This window comes from Crocodylus siamensis, chromosome 4, assembly GCF_052110815.1.
Source record: "Crocodylus siamensis isolate JL-2025a chromosome 4, ASM5211081v1, whole genome shotgun sequence".
NCBI lineage: Eukaryota > Metazoa > Chordata > Crocodylia > Crocodylidae > Crocodylus > Crocodylus siamensis.
This window is the reverse complement of record NC_143398.1, coordinates 247,772,146-247,786,709: the sequence shown is the minus strand read 5'-3', so window position 1 is coordinate 247,786,709 and position 14,564 is coordinate 247,772,146. Positions and strand designations below refer to the sequence as shown.

General features: G+C 51.1%; 1 protein-coding gene across 1 annotated transcript in view; it reads right to left on the bottom strand.

The window, feature by feature from the left end:
- LOC149867832 (unconventional myosin-X-like) overlaps positions 1-14,564 on the bottom strand; it is a 172,366-nt gene that overhangs the window by 91,497 nt on the left and 66,305 nt on the right. The window contains exons 15-21 of the mRNA XM_090046250.1: positions 14,437-14,529; positions 14,095-14,163; positions 9,893-9,975; positions 7,511-7,619; positions 6,069-6,149; positions 4,866-4,990; positions 2,510-2,624 (exon numbers count right to left, since the gene is read on the bottom strand). Coding sequence (XP_089902376.1) covers positions 2,510-2,624; positions 4,866-4,990; positions 6,069-6,149; positions 7,511-7,619; positions 9,893-9,975; positions 14,095-14,163; positions 14,437-14,529 — 675 coding nt within the window. The remainder of the gene's footprint in view (positions 1-2,509; positions 2,625-4,865; positions 4,991-6,068; positions 6,150-7,510; positions 7,620-9,892; positions 9,976-14,094; positions 14,164-14,436; positions 14,530-14,564) is intronic.

Below are 14,564 nucleotides of genomic sequence, written 5' to 3'. Positions count from 1 at the left end.
CTGAGGGGGATCTAGTGGCCCATTACAAACTAGTCTGAGGGGACCAGCAGGCACTGGGGGAGTCCCTGTTCCCTCGAGCACGACCAGGAGTGACCAAGAATAACGGTCACAAGCTGGCAGAGGGTAGATTTAGGCTAGATATCAGGAGGCGCTACTTCACAGTCAGGACGGCCAGTACTGTTTCCTGCCACGGCAGGGGGTCAGACTCAATGATCTGCTCTGGTCCCTTCCGACCCTAAAAACTATGAAACTATCTGGTGGCCATTTACAAACTCACCACGGGGGACCAGCGAGAATTGGGGGAGGCTCTGTTCTCCCAGGCACCACCCAGGTTTACGAGGAATAACGTCCACAAATTGTTAGAGAGAAGGTTCAGGCTGGACATCAGGAGACATTACTTTACAGTTAGGGCTGCCAGGCTCTGGAATGGACTCCCAAGTGAGGTGGTACTCTCCCCTACCTTGGGGGTCTTCAAGAGGAGGCTGGACAGATATTTGGCTGGGGTGATATGACCCTGGCACCCATTCCTGCCCAGGGCAGGGGTTCAGACCTGATGATCTGTTTAGGTCCCTTCTGAACCTAAGCACTATGAAGGAGCAGTTTCCCTTTAAGTCAAGTCACCATTCTTATCTCTATTATCCCAAACCATCTCGCCCACTCTGTGGTGTTCAAACCCCTGCACACCATTCAGAAAGATGTCAGATTAGTCCAGGCCCAACAATGATCCCCATCTAGAGCTGTAATGCATTTCCTACCCAGCTCAATAGCTTGCTGTTTACCAGTGCTGTGTACACAGGCCCTTTGCCAATCACCTGTACATAAGATGTAACATTCAAATAGGATTTGATGAGATGGTGCTCAGCTTTGCTAAAACCCCAAATACATCTCATCTGCTGCACTTGTTCCCCTGTCTATTTTGGGATTTGTTTGCAAAAGCAAACAACTTTGTCTGGCGAGATTTGTTCTTTACAACTGCCCACCCTTTGGTGCTGTCCATAGCTCATACCAGAGGTTCCAAGATGTTTTCAAGGGGAGTAATTATCACCATAGCTCCATCTTTCCTTTTTAGCGCTTGAGATTGGTACTGAAACAGATTGTTCCCAACCCAGGAGGGTGTTCTGAGTCCGCAATATTTTCATCATGACTTTATCTTAGGGCTCGCTGATTCTAAACACCAAAGTTTTCCATGCATTTTCCTATTTGTTCCTGTTTAAAGGCTATAAAAAAGATTCACAGCAGGGATCTTTCATTAGGCTCCTGATCATGAGAGAACTTGCATTTAGGAGCCTAATTTTAGGCCTCTAGATGCAGGCCTGTGCAAACCAGTGTTTCTCAACCTTTTTAGATTTAAGACACTCCTTGGTAGACTCAAAACATCCCTTTGAAAATGTCGCCTCTTAGAGTTTTCACTTGATTTTTGACTACAGAAGAACAGAGCAATTCTTTTGTTGCCAAGAACTCAGAAAGACAGCCGCAAGTTGGAATGCTTTTAACATTATGGATTCCTATCTGAAATCATTGAGTTTATCTTGTGAACCATGTGTGCACATAGAATAGTGCTAGCATTGCATAGCATTTTGCAGCACCCCTGAGTGGATCGCAAGGTTCCCCATGGTGCTGCAGTACCCTGGCTCAGGATCACCGGTGTAAATCTTAGTTTTTCTGTTTAGAGATTAAGAACATTCTACCACAGCTAAACAACCCGCCTCTTTCTTCATTAACAGACTTGGTTTCTCTCTCCCTGTAGCCCCAGCATTCCCTTTTCTCCTCCAGCATCGCTTGCAACCTAGCCCCTTCCTCTGGAAAGGGATGCACTGGAACCAGAACCTTGTTGGCAAAAGAGAAGCATGCCACCCAGTCAGACAGCCTCACCCCATGCCAAAAGAGAGGAACAGTCCTGCCGGACTAGAAGGAAGAGAGAGGAAGAGTGGTATTGTCTTCTCTTGGCTCAAAGGTTAGCAGCCTGGCCGTGCTGCATGTATGAAACTCACTGCCCACTTATTAACTTCATCTGTGCCACACCCCAACAGTGTGGTAGTGGATCCCAGGCTCCCTTGCCTCGAGCCATTTAAAACTGCACTGGACAAGCAGTAATTTGTCCTGCTCTGGTCAGGGGACATGGGTTAAATGAGACTCATTATGGTGCAGGTCAGTACCATGGACTGGTGCAATGATCTCCAACATTCGCTGGCTCAGGGAAAACAGTACCAGGCAGGAAATATACCCTGGGCAATGTCACACTTCACCTTTCCTGGAAACCTAAAGAAGCATGCAATTGTGCAAAGCAACATTTTGTTGTGGTTCTGAGCAGGGCTCAAGATCTCAGGGGCAACCTGTGGCTCATGAATCACAGGACAGGGCAAATGTTCAAGGGAAAGATAAGCTGTGTCATCACTTCACCTCTATGGCTGGTTTACCAGAGGGCTTCTGGATATAAAACTCTCAACAACATTCTCTTGCATCAAGAACTCTTCCTTCCCCCATGGACCCTTCTCTACATCAGTGGTACCTTGGTTTTGCCCAGCTGCCACTCGTTCCTGGTGTTGTCGTAGGTCTGCAGGAAGTCTGCACACATGGCCTTGCTGTGGTTTAGGGTGCACCTATTCTTTATGAGCAACTTGTACCTGAGAAAAGACAAGACATCCTGTCAGGGAATACATAAGATTATGACAGCATCACTAATGTGCTTCAGACCTTCTCTTACACTAACACTAACTTCCCATCTAGGAACTGCCCTTCACCACAACCATCACCCAGGTGGTGAGCGTCCATCTGAGTGTCAGCCTTGGGAGAGTGACTCCCTATTCCAACAATAACCTGTAAGATACAATTTCCAACATGGTAAAGTGTCATTGTTCAGACCTCTTTGTTCACATGTGTCGCATGAAGCAGGTGAATCATGCTTGTTATTACCAAAGGAAAAAGAAGAAATAATCTGTCCAAGATCACACACTGAGTTAATAACAGAACAATTACTGGAACACAGGACTCTGGTCTCAGAAATTCTCCGCTCTGACAACAAGAAGTGTCCTCATCTAGTGATGCTACAAAAAATGACATTTCTTGATAGGAGATGCATTGGGGAGAGCACTTGCTGGGCAGAGGCTGCATGCTCAGACTCCTCCACCATAGCCAGCTGAGGAGATGGGAAGCTCACAGGTTTGCTTTCATGCACCTGCTTTCCTTGGAGTCTGCATATGAACTCAGAGCAGGCACTGCATGGGGCATGTCCCCTCTAAAAGTGCCTTGAACAGGTTTCTAAGTTATGAACAGCAGGCTATAAAATAACTACTTGCCTAACACTTAGGACAAACTTCTGCTTTAACCTGTAGTGCCTAAAGAGGAGGGGGGAAGGATGGAGGGAAGATGTTACAGTTTTATCTTCCTTTGAAGTATACATGGCATTTCTTTCATTGATTTTAAGATCAGAAAGCAACACACAATAATCCAATCTGACCCCTTGCATAATACTTCTCTCAGTAATTCTTGTGCTCAGCCAGTGACTTTTTAAACTAGTTTCTTTCAGAATTGCATCCCAGGTATGCATCTAGGAACTTTTGGAACTGCATCCTGAAGCCACCCTGAAGCCTTGGAATAAGCAAAGCAGCTGTGCCTACAGAATAGGACCCATGTCTTGGAAAGTGCCACTGAGCTGTATTTAGGGTAAGAGCGAACAAGCAACTCAGGATGGTCTCCCAGACCACTGCTACGGCACTGGAGAGTGGTGCTAGAATATTGTGCGTGGTCCTTGTGTCCCCTTTATTAGGAAGATGTTGAAAAAGTAGAATGGGTGCAGAAAAAATTTACAAAAGTGATTTGAGGACTGGATAAAATACCTTACAGTAAAAGGCTTATAGAGCCTGCTATGTTTAGCTGATCAAAAAGAAAATGAGAGGTGCCTTGACTACAGCACGTATCTTAGCAAGGACAGAATGCCAAAGAGGCCATTAAAACTAGCAGAGAAGGTGAAACAGGAGCCAATGGCTGCAAACTGAAGCCAGACACATTCAAATAAAAATAAGGCACAATTTGTTAACAATGAGAGTGCCCAACCACTGGAACTAACTGCCATGGGAAGTGGTGGAGTCTCCATCTTGTGCAGCCTTCTGGCCAAAACTGGTTCACTTTCTGAAGGACGTGCTTTATTCAGATAAGTAACTGGCTCAGTACACAAGTAAAATTTAATGCCATACAAAAGGTCAGACTAGGTCTAACTTCCTCTTCTGGCCTGCAACTTTGTGAAGGAAGTTCTGATTCAGAGAATCCAAATTCACCTTTGCTTCACCAAGCCTTTGCTGTCCCAGTGATGGATCACCTTCACCAGTAAAAATGTGCTTTGACCTGCTAGAGTAAAGATCTCTCCAGTATCTAGCCCCTTCCCGATATAGGTATTTGTACTCTGATCAAATCACCTCTATCTTCTCTTTGAAGAATTAAACAAACTAAACTCCTGTCTTACTCTCTGACAGGGATTCAAATTCTCAAACTCTTCCTATCGCTGTGGTCTGCGAGCTCTGTCCCACTGAGGCCAGGCAGAAATGGTATGACTATCAGGGAACTTCAAACCATGTTATACACATTGGCTAAGTCAGGAACACCTCCACTATGGGCAGTCAAGCAGTGGCAAGATACTTTCAGGTTAAAGGAGCAGCTGGGAGCTCTACTGAAATCCCAACCCCACTCATCTACCCCTTTGAAAGCAGAGTCTCCAGAGAGGATGGATCCACCTCAGCCCATGTGCCACAGTCACATGGACACAACAAACGAAACACCCAGGACGTGGGTTCAGTGCCTAGGACAATGGCTAGAATGAAGGTACATCCCAAAGTGCAGAGCAGGAAGCAGAGCTCCACCATTGCTGTTACCTGCTGAGGAAGTCCTGGAAGGGCCGCCGCACAGGGAAACCTGCCCGTCGAATCTTCACTGTTTCCAGCATCCCCGAGTACCGGAGCTGGTTCAGGACCATGTCTGGATCAAAGAGGTTTGGTGCCTATGCAATGACCAAGGTTAGAAACAGACCAAGGGAAAAGAAGCACTAGGTTTAGCCCTTCTCTTGGCATGGGGACTACTGATCTGAGCACTGCCCGGGACACAGGAATGTACACACACAGCTCCCTGGAAAATTAACCCTGCATGTTCAGTTCTTCCAGCTCCTGAGTACATGAGTGAATCTGGCTGACAGGAAACATCCTCCACCAGACTGTGTAGCATGGAGGCAGAAGCAGGAGGCAGCTGAGTGTGCCCAAAGAAACAGCCCACTGCAGACCTGCCACAGCTCAGAGCCTAGCTGCAGGTGTGCTAGGCAAACGGGCTGCTGAGAGGCCTGATCCCAGACCCATCCTGCCCAAGCCCCTTTGTGGCAGCCCCTGGTCCAGGCTGGAAGGGCAGCAGCAGAGCTGGGGCAAGGCTGCCAGCTCCCCACATGCAACAGCACTTCCTAGAGACCTAAGGACATACAAACACCAGCTACCCTGGTACAGCTCTGCGGAGAGGGTGAGAGCCCAGAAGAGATGTTGCTGCAGCCCTGAAGAAAGGGAGGTTTCAGCTACCAAGTGGCCCCAGCAGGCCCTGCTCTCCTGAGCTGACATGACAGAGGGAACCTGTAGCGTCATAGCTCAGCCCACTCTGCGTTCCCACCCAGGAGGGGAAGGAGTGGTCCATGCTTTCATGCTGCTGAGTGTGTGAGAAATGCACTCCAGGCAATCTTGGTGGGAAAGTCTGAAGCATCCTCTCCCCTCTCCCCTGTCCACAAAGCCTGCAGAGGACTGTGTCACACCTGCCCCAAATCCCAACCACCTACAGCATCAACTGGGATCACTCTAGCCCAGTCCCTCAGCTGAGAGCTGTGCTTAGGCCAGGCAAGGGCAGCACAAGGAGAGGCAGGGAAAGACCTCACACCCTGAACACAGATCTGCTTTATGTTATTTCAGAGGGCAGGATGCATTTTTCTCAAGCTTGAACCGAATCAGAAGACAGAGGCAAAAGGCACGTGTCCTCACCCCAAGTCTCTGACCACAGCCCATGGAGAGGTGTCACCCACACCCACCCAGCACCCGAAGGAGACTCACTTTTGCCATGTTGGGTTTGATGCAGCGAATGAAGAAGGGGTTGGAGGTGTTGAGCGTGGCCATCAGGGAGTGGAGAGAATCCTGAAAACACCAAGCAGAGTAGTCATAACAGCAGGAAGGGGCTCCAGGGCCCTGCTTTACGTAATGCAGTCAACGTAAGAAAATGAATTATCCTGCCGTACCGATGGAACGTCTAGGAAGAACATGGTCAGCATTGTGGCCAGCTTCCCCCGGCCCAGCTGGAAGTGGGTCTGGGATTTTGAAGAGGGGCACGGTGCGATGGACAGCTCACTGGCAACAGTGGTAGCCCTGGCATGAGTATGGAAGGAGACCCAAACTCATGCTCATGGAGTGGGAACAAGGTGCTGCAACCACTCCAGTGTTGTTCTGAAGGGAGTCAAATGGCCAGGTTTGCATGTGCATCTCTCCCACTTCACCCCCAGGAAAACACAACTACAAGTTGTCTCTCCGTGTTCCGGCTTTGGCCCTCTCAGCCTTAGCCCATCTCTGCCCCAGCTCTCAGCTCCCTGGGTTGCTGACTCCCAGCCAGGCTGCTATTGCAGATTACCTCTCCAGGTACCCTCCATCCACCCTTACAGCCACAACCCTGTCTTCTGGTCAAACTGGAACAGAAATGGATGCAAACCTCTTCAAACTAAGGTACTCAAAGCCCCTTCTACATCACCATGTCACTGCAAGAGCCTGAGCCCCACTCACTGGCACCCTCTCAGGTCCCTTTCCAGGCCTGTGGCTTCTGCTCCTACAGCCTGAGCTGGCAGGAGCTCCTCTTCTTGCAGAGTTCAGCGCCACAGTGACCCCACTGCCTCAGGAACACTGTTTTATATCACCTGAGCTGCACCTCCCAGGGCCAGGTGCTCCCTAGCCTGCCACAAGTGCACTCTTTCTGCTCAGTGAGCAGCCTGCCACTGTTTTCCTGGCTGAGCTGCCATTGTCTTCCTCCAGAAGCTCTGCTTTACTGCTCCACAGCTAGCCTCCAGGCAGTTATCATTGCACCCTGGCTGCCTCCTGCAGCTAGCCTTTACTCAGCTGCCTGCATTTGCCTGCGGACCTTTGTGCTGCACATTCCCTCTTGAAGCCTTCAGCTCCTTGTTATATGGCCAAAGCCGCAGTGCTTAAAATCCAGTCTGCATCCATCAAAGGTTCAATATCTAAAACAAAACAGCTCTGAAGCTCTCAAGATGCTGCTAACCAATGAGACCCCCATGGTCCTGTAGAAGCCATCATCTCTGCCCCTTTCCCAGTGAATCACATCATCCCTGGAGGATGCCATGAGGGCAGGTACATGGGGCTCATGTATCTTTAATAGCAGGCATCACTTGCTCTCCCAGCTCACTCCTCCAGCCCTGGCTTAGCCCCATCTCTCCTCCCCACGCACCTCATTCTCTCCCTGAAGTCTCCTGTTGTCCTAGGTAGTCCCTTACCCTGAACTGGGAGCTGACAGTTGGCCTGCGCCTCTGGGTCCCCATCTTCAGTGTTTCATCGCTGCTGTGGCTGCAGACTCTTTCAAAGAGATCGTAGATGAAGTCCAGCCTGGTGTGGATGGAATGGGCCAGAGAAAACCAAGAGGTCAGGTTGGCTAAGGAAGGATCAGAGCTCGCCTTCTCATTTATGACCCTACTCTCTGTGCCAGGGCTGGCCAAGCCCAGGCAGCAATGGATCCAGAACAGGGAGGGGGTGCGGCACCCGAGCTCACTGCCCAGTCAGCAGAGGCTCTTGCCAGAGCTCTGAGGAAGCAGCAGCTTTGAGACTCCAGCTAATCAGAACGAGGCCTGCCTGGAGCTTCTGCTTTCATGTGCTCCACAGCTCAGGGGGTACATTGCTGCTTCCTCCTCTTCTCCTCCCTGCCCCTCTCCACTGAGTTCAGCAGCAAGGGACAGGAGGGAAGAGTGGCTCCCACACTGCTCAGCCCCTGAGCTCAACTCCAGACAGAGCCCCACCAAGAGCTCCCATGCGACACAGCCAGAAGGAGTGTGACCACCACCCCCTCCCCCACCATCCACCCCAAAGCCCAGGCATCTCCTCAGGCTGGAGTAGCTGAGGCCACATGGGAGCCATGGGGCTGCATCACATCCCATTGCCCTTGATGCCCCAGCCTGAACAAGCTGGCAGCCATGTACACCTGGGTCCATTGAGGACGTCCTGTGCCACAAGCTGGAGCAAGGCTCAGATTCCTGCCTCTGAAGCCAGATGCCTTGGCTGCTTGGGCACCAGGTCCCCCATCAGCACCTTGCAACACAGTGACTGTAGTACAGGGTTCAGCAGGGCTCCAAGGGACAGCAGCTTTCTCTCCCACAGCCCCACTAAGCAGCCAGCACACAGGCAACTGAACTGCGACCCTGTCTCTCACTACCCCAAAGTAAAAATGGACCCAGGTGGTGCTCTCCATTCTGGGCTGCGCAGCGCTCCTCCCTCCTGCATCTCTGTGCAAGCAGGAGGTACCCATGACCGTCCACATGCCAGCCAGAGCGCTGCGTGCCCCCCTCCCTCCAGGCAAAATATCAGGATGTTCCAGTCACACTTCAGGCAACTGCCTCCACAGACCCCACTCCTGGAGCCCTGCCAGCAAAAGTGAGAGCACCTGGGAGACAGCTGCACATGCTGCTGGCCTGTGATCTTCCATGGATCGGCCTTGCCTTGCACAGGCATGTTGGGGTCACCAGCACCACACACATCTTCTTGTTGTTATGGCTATGTCATGTGATTCTGACTCATCTGGCCAGTCCGAAGTGCCTTAGTGCATCGCTAAAGCTGCAGCACAGAACCTGGCTTGCAGTCGCATGCTTGAAGGTACCTGACTGAGTCACAGTCACTCAGCTGAGAGTGGCAGCCAGTGTCCCCTGCCTGCTCAGATGCCTGTGAAGAGGGACCATTGCCATGAGAGGCTAGTTGTGGAGAAAGCTCCAGGTCTGCCTGTGATGCCTTTGCCATAATCTTGAGACCAGCCCCAAGAGACCAGCGCTGCACATGATCTCCTTACGTGCATAAACCACCCTGGTCCTGAACCAGACCAAGATGCCTCCCTGAGGAGCTGGAGCTGGATCCCTTGCTTCTCCACAGCATTGAGCCCAAGGGCTGCAAAATGACTGTTAAAACAGACTGGTCCTGACATCAAAGTAGTCATGTTAGCCTAATGACCAAAGGGCTCGGAAGCACACGGCTGGCTGTGAAGGGCCTCTGCACCAGAGGTGCTTCCAGCACTGCATGTTGGCTCCCTGTGTACCTCTATTTCTTCATCCAACATTTTGTGACCCGGTAGTAAAATGAAACCAGGTTAGTCAGGCAGGATCTGCCTGCTATGAACCCATGCTGATTGCCCCTTAGCATCACTTTACCCACTGGTCCCCCACAAATGTGATCCTTAACAATGGTGAGGTGACCCTGTCCAAGTTTGCTGACGAGACGAACCCACGGTGAGGTACCGCATCTCCTGGGGTACAGGCTCCCTTTGGCATTCCAGTGCATTACCTCCCTGGCACAGCACAATCCATCCCATCACTGATGATGTGGATACACAATGTTCATTTCCTCATATGTGCTGCTTTGTAATAATGCTGGACTCGATGATCTCCCGAGGTCCCTTCCAGCCCTGATGTCTATGAAATCTATGAAATGCTGATCTCTCTAACTCTCCCTCCTGAAGCCAACACCCTTTAGTAGAGAGCAGGGGACCCCAGGGTTTGTGTAAACCATGCAGCCTTCTCCAAGAGCCCACCATTATCTAAGACTGTAGCCCAGTCCCAGTATCTCCTATCTACCCTCTCCTGGCCCCCATCTTCCCCTCCAAAGGACCAAAGGCTGCTTACCTACTGTCTTTCAGCACGTTTAAAATGTCATCTCGGAAGGTGTCCCGATTCTTCTCCAGAAAACCTCTCACGTCATACAAAACCTGCAACACGGGTCATACGGGTCAACTGGCACAGGACAACACAAGCAATTCAAGCCAGAGTGGACCCCCCACCTCCCCTTTCCACAAGTAGCACCATGCAGGAACACTCAGGGGACAACACCACTGCATGCCAATGCATGGGGCAACAGGGCAGGAAGTTCCCTGTACACCCAGGCCTGTTCCTAAGGCTTTGGGATCACTTGATAAGGTCGGAATCTCAGCAATAAAAGAATGTTCAGCCTTCCTGTGCCAAAGAAAACCTTGAACACACAAACCAAGGGCTGGGGCTGCAGTGACGCTCCCTGGGTCAGCAGACTGTCTGAAACAATAATTCTGAGAGCTGTGGACTGCCCTGACCCATTCATCTCAGTGGATGCTAGTTCTGAAACCCAAAGCTCCCTGCAGGCAGCACTCCAGCAGAGCGCTCTGTGCCTGTCCCACCTGGGCTGGGCTGAAATCCTGTTGCCAGTCCCCTGTTCCCTCTCTAGTCTTCTCTTCCCTTTTGGAAGAGACTCATGCCAGACAGCAATGGTTTAGGGCAATCCAACAGTCCAGAGCAGGGTCCCCCCGGACACACACTGGATGACTGAGCCCTTACCTCTCTCTCATACAAAGGGCACCAAATCCCTTTCCAAACACCACGGATAGGCAAAATACAGCCCGTGGGCTGGATCCGGCCCATCGAGGGATTTTATTCAGCTTACAGTGGGTCCCTTAGCCCCGTCTGTCCCAGGTGCAGGGGACAGCCCAAGCTGTGGTGTGTACAGCCTCAGACACAGGCAGGGCTGGGGTGGTGCAGCAGCTGGACTCCACTTCCCAGCAGCCCTGGCATGGTGGCTCCTTCCAGCCCCAGCTCCAGCCCCACTGCCCAGGTACCCTGGCTCATCTGTCCCACATCCACTGCTGGGGCCGCTGGACAGAGCAGGTGGACAGGGTCTCCATGGACCCAGGGCCTGCACGGGCAGGGCACACTTGGCTGGGTGGATGAGGTGGGGCTGCAAGCAGGCAGGGAATGGTGTCTGGGAGTGGGGTGGGATGGCAGGGCCAGGATCACTAGGCAGTGACAGCATGGGGCCGGGGCAGAACCGCTAGGGAATTTTAGTGAGCTGTTGTGGGCCAGGGGCAAGGGATGCTGACCCGGCCTCTAACAACTTGCCAAAACTCCCTAACTGGCCCACCAGCCCAAATAATTGCCCACCCCTGCCGCACACACACGGACACCACCTCACAGGGCAGGTAATGCCTCTCCCAGAGGGGAACAATGCACCGTGTGAACCATACACACCGTGCGCCCCCTTGGACTGATGCCCAGAACCCTCAAAATGCTCCAACACACTGTTGTGCCTACATGGCATTAGGCCCAGAAAACAGCGAAAGGCACCGTCAAGGGCAAGGGCATTAATCCTTGAAGCAATAATCACCAACATACTGGGGGCAGAAAAACACTGCTCCGTTCTCTCACCCAGGTCATCTCAGGTCTGACCTCAGCAGGGTCCGTCCGTTGCAAGGTCAGAAACTCTCTCTGGGACTGCTCTAAAGCGAGCAGTTGAAGTCTACCATCACATTGTCTGCTGCCAGGGACAGGCAAAGGGGGAGCAGCAGAGGAAGTGTTTGTCATACCTGTGGACTTTCCCAAAGCACAAGAGGAGCTGTACAGGGGAAGTCCCCACCCCACCAACATTAGAAACACATTCCAAATAAAAGAAAACAGAAATCAATCATAAAAGGAGTGAAGAGCTTCTTTAAAAGTAGCTCCTGTGCTCAAACACACACTGGGACAATCGGACACAGTTTGGGTTCTGACCCACAAAATGAACCACAAGACGCAGCTCGAGTCACAGCAGTTCTGTCCTCAGGGCCTGGGGCAGGACTGGGAGGTGGTGCAGAGCTCAGGCATGACTCTAATGACACTGCTCTACACACACCAAGCTCCTGCGTGCAAGGGGCAGGTGCACATGCAGCACCATCCACATAGACTCCAAGAAGCTCTGAGGAGAAGGGGAAGTTTGCTCTCCATCTTTACTTCCTGAGGAATTGAAAGAAAAATAGGCAGGAAAGCAGAGGCTGTACGGCACTCAGAAACCAGGACATGCCTGAGTAAAGGCTGTTCATACAGCTTTGACTCGCAGTTACTCAAGTGGCCTGGTGAGATGCTGTGAAAGTGAGGTCTGCAAGGCAGGTAGGCAGGAATGTGGCCCACATGGAGAAGGCAGGGAGGGTGCAGCCACGTTGCCACTGTGAAAGAGAATGGGAACTGCTGGGTGCAGAAGTGAGGGCTCAGGACCGCAGGGTGGGGGAAGAGAGAGCAGCTAGATCACTAGTGTACCTGTGTACCTAGGACTAGCTCTCTGCATGGCCAGCAACTAGAGTTCAGTTAGGTCAAGGCTGCCGAGTCTCCTTGGTGAGGCCGAGGGCCTCAGCTGCCTTGTTAAGTGACTTTGGCCAGAAGCTAATCTAAACAGCTTCCAAGTCAATGCTCCTGACTAACCGCAGCTCTGACCCCAGGCACAGAGCACTCACTACCTCTCTACATCTCCACCCTCCAAGCAACAAAGTTCTCTCTGCCCTTCTTATTCCACACAAGAGACTTTCCCTCATGTATTCCCAGCATGGGGACATCAGTGCTCACTCTGCTCCCACCACTGGGGAGCCCTCAGCCTGACACAACTGCTTGCGTCAGAGAGCTCAGATCCATGAAGGGATGCAACACAGCAGCCTATTTGTTACATCTTCCCATAATCAAGATCATCAAAGAGGAAGTGAAGAGTCGTGGGAGGAAACCCTGGGACCGCAGACAACACTTAGAACTACCAGCAGGGCTCTGCGCACTCTCTGTACACACTTCCTAGGCACTAACTCATTAACTAACTCTCTCAGTCCCCCAGGATGGAGGTAGATCATGATCATTCTTTTATTTTATTGATCAATGATTTGGATGGGGGAGCGAAAAGCTCACTGGCCAAGTTCGTGGACAACACCAAGTTATGGGGCAGTGTGGTCTCGTCAGAAGATAGGTTTCAGATATAAGCAGACTTGGACAGGCTTGATAGTTGGGCAGACCAAAACCAGATTAAGTTGAACACTTCCAAGTGTAAGGTGTTCCATCTGGGGGCAAACAACCCTCAACATACATACAGGCTTGGTGGTAACAGCTTGACTTGAACCACGGCCAAAAGGTACTTAGGGGTAATGACTGACCATCGCATGAATATGAGCCATCAGTGCGAGGCAGTGGCCAGCAGGGCAAATAACACACTGGCATACATCAGCCAATTCATCCCTTGTAAAACTAAGGATACGATACTCCTGCCGTACTCAGCACTGGTGAGACCGCAGTTGGAGTACTGCATCCAGTTCAGGGCGCTGCACTTCAATAAGGATGTAGAAAAACTTGAGAGGGTTCAGAGAAGAGCTGTCCACATGATCAGGGACCTGCAAAGCAGCTATATAAGGAGAACTTGAGGGACCTGGGCCTCTTTAGCCTAAAGAAGAGAAGGTTGAGAGGGGACTTCATAGCGGCTTACCATTACATCAGAAAAGTGCATCAGGAGCTCAGTGAACAACTGTTCACTAGGGCACCCCTGGGGAAGACCAGGAGTAATGGGTACAAACTCTGGGAAGGCCACTTCAGGCTTAGTACCAGGAAAAGCTCATTCGCAGTCAGGGTGTCCAGACTGTGGAATAAACTCCCTCCAGAGGTGATGCAGTCACCTACCCTGGAGGTTTTCAAGAGGAGACTGGACAGTCACCACACTGGGGTCACTTAACCCTAATTGTCTTCCTGCCTAGAGCGGCAGGGTTGGATCCAATGATCTGGAAGGTCCCTTCCAGCCCCTAACAATCTATGAATGAAAGAACAGTGTAAAGGAACAGGCACACAAAGGCCATATGCAGATGGATCACGACTCTGAATAAACAACTGCTTGTATTACATAGCAGCCACTGAAGCCTCAGCCCAGCGGCACACTCATTCCTCCAGGCCATGCCCAAATCTGGAGGTGCCAGGCCCAGCAGTTTGCTTAGCTCAGGATTCAGGGGTACTTGACAGTGATGTATACAGTTCTACCTACCCACTCCTCCCTCCTGGAGACTGCTCATGGATACACCACGCACACTTACCTCTCCAGCATAGTGTTTTATTCCAAACTGGTGATCCGTCACCCGAGGCTTCATGTAATAATGGTTACTCTGAAAAGAAAGAAAAGGCTTCTGATAACCTGCAGTCACAATGAACAGAACAGCTTTGCCTGGGCTGCTGTGGAAGTTGTTTGGCCCCAAATCTGGGATGGATGGGGAACCCATCTACCCCACAGCTCTCAGATTTTAATGACAGAAGTACAGGCATAGAATCACTTGTAATTTACAGATTGTGATTGTACTATCAATACAGAAGAGCAGGAAGAAGACACAGACAGAAACAGAAGACAGAGTAGTGTGCCCGGCAGAGGCTTACTGACTTACTGCGTGCTGGCTGTGAAGTTTTTCCAGGAGGGTGCTGTCTGTACCCTTGGGAAATCTACTCTCCTCATTCACCAAAGCCAACAGTCCCAGTTTCTACAGCCAAACAAGAGACAGGTTTTTAAGCCAGC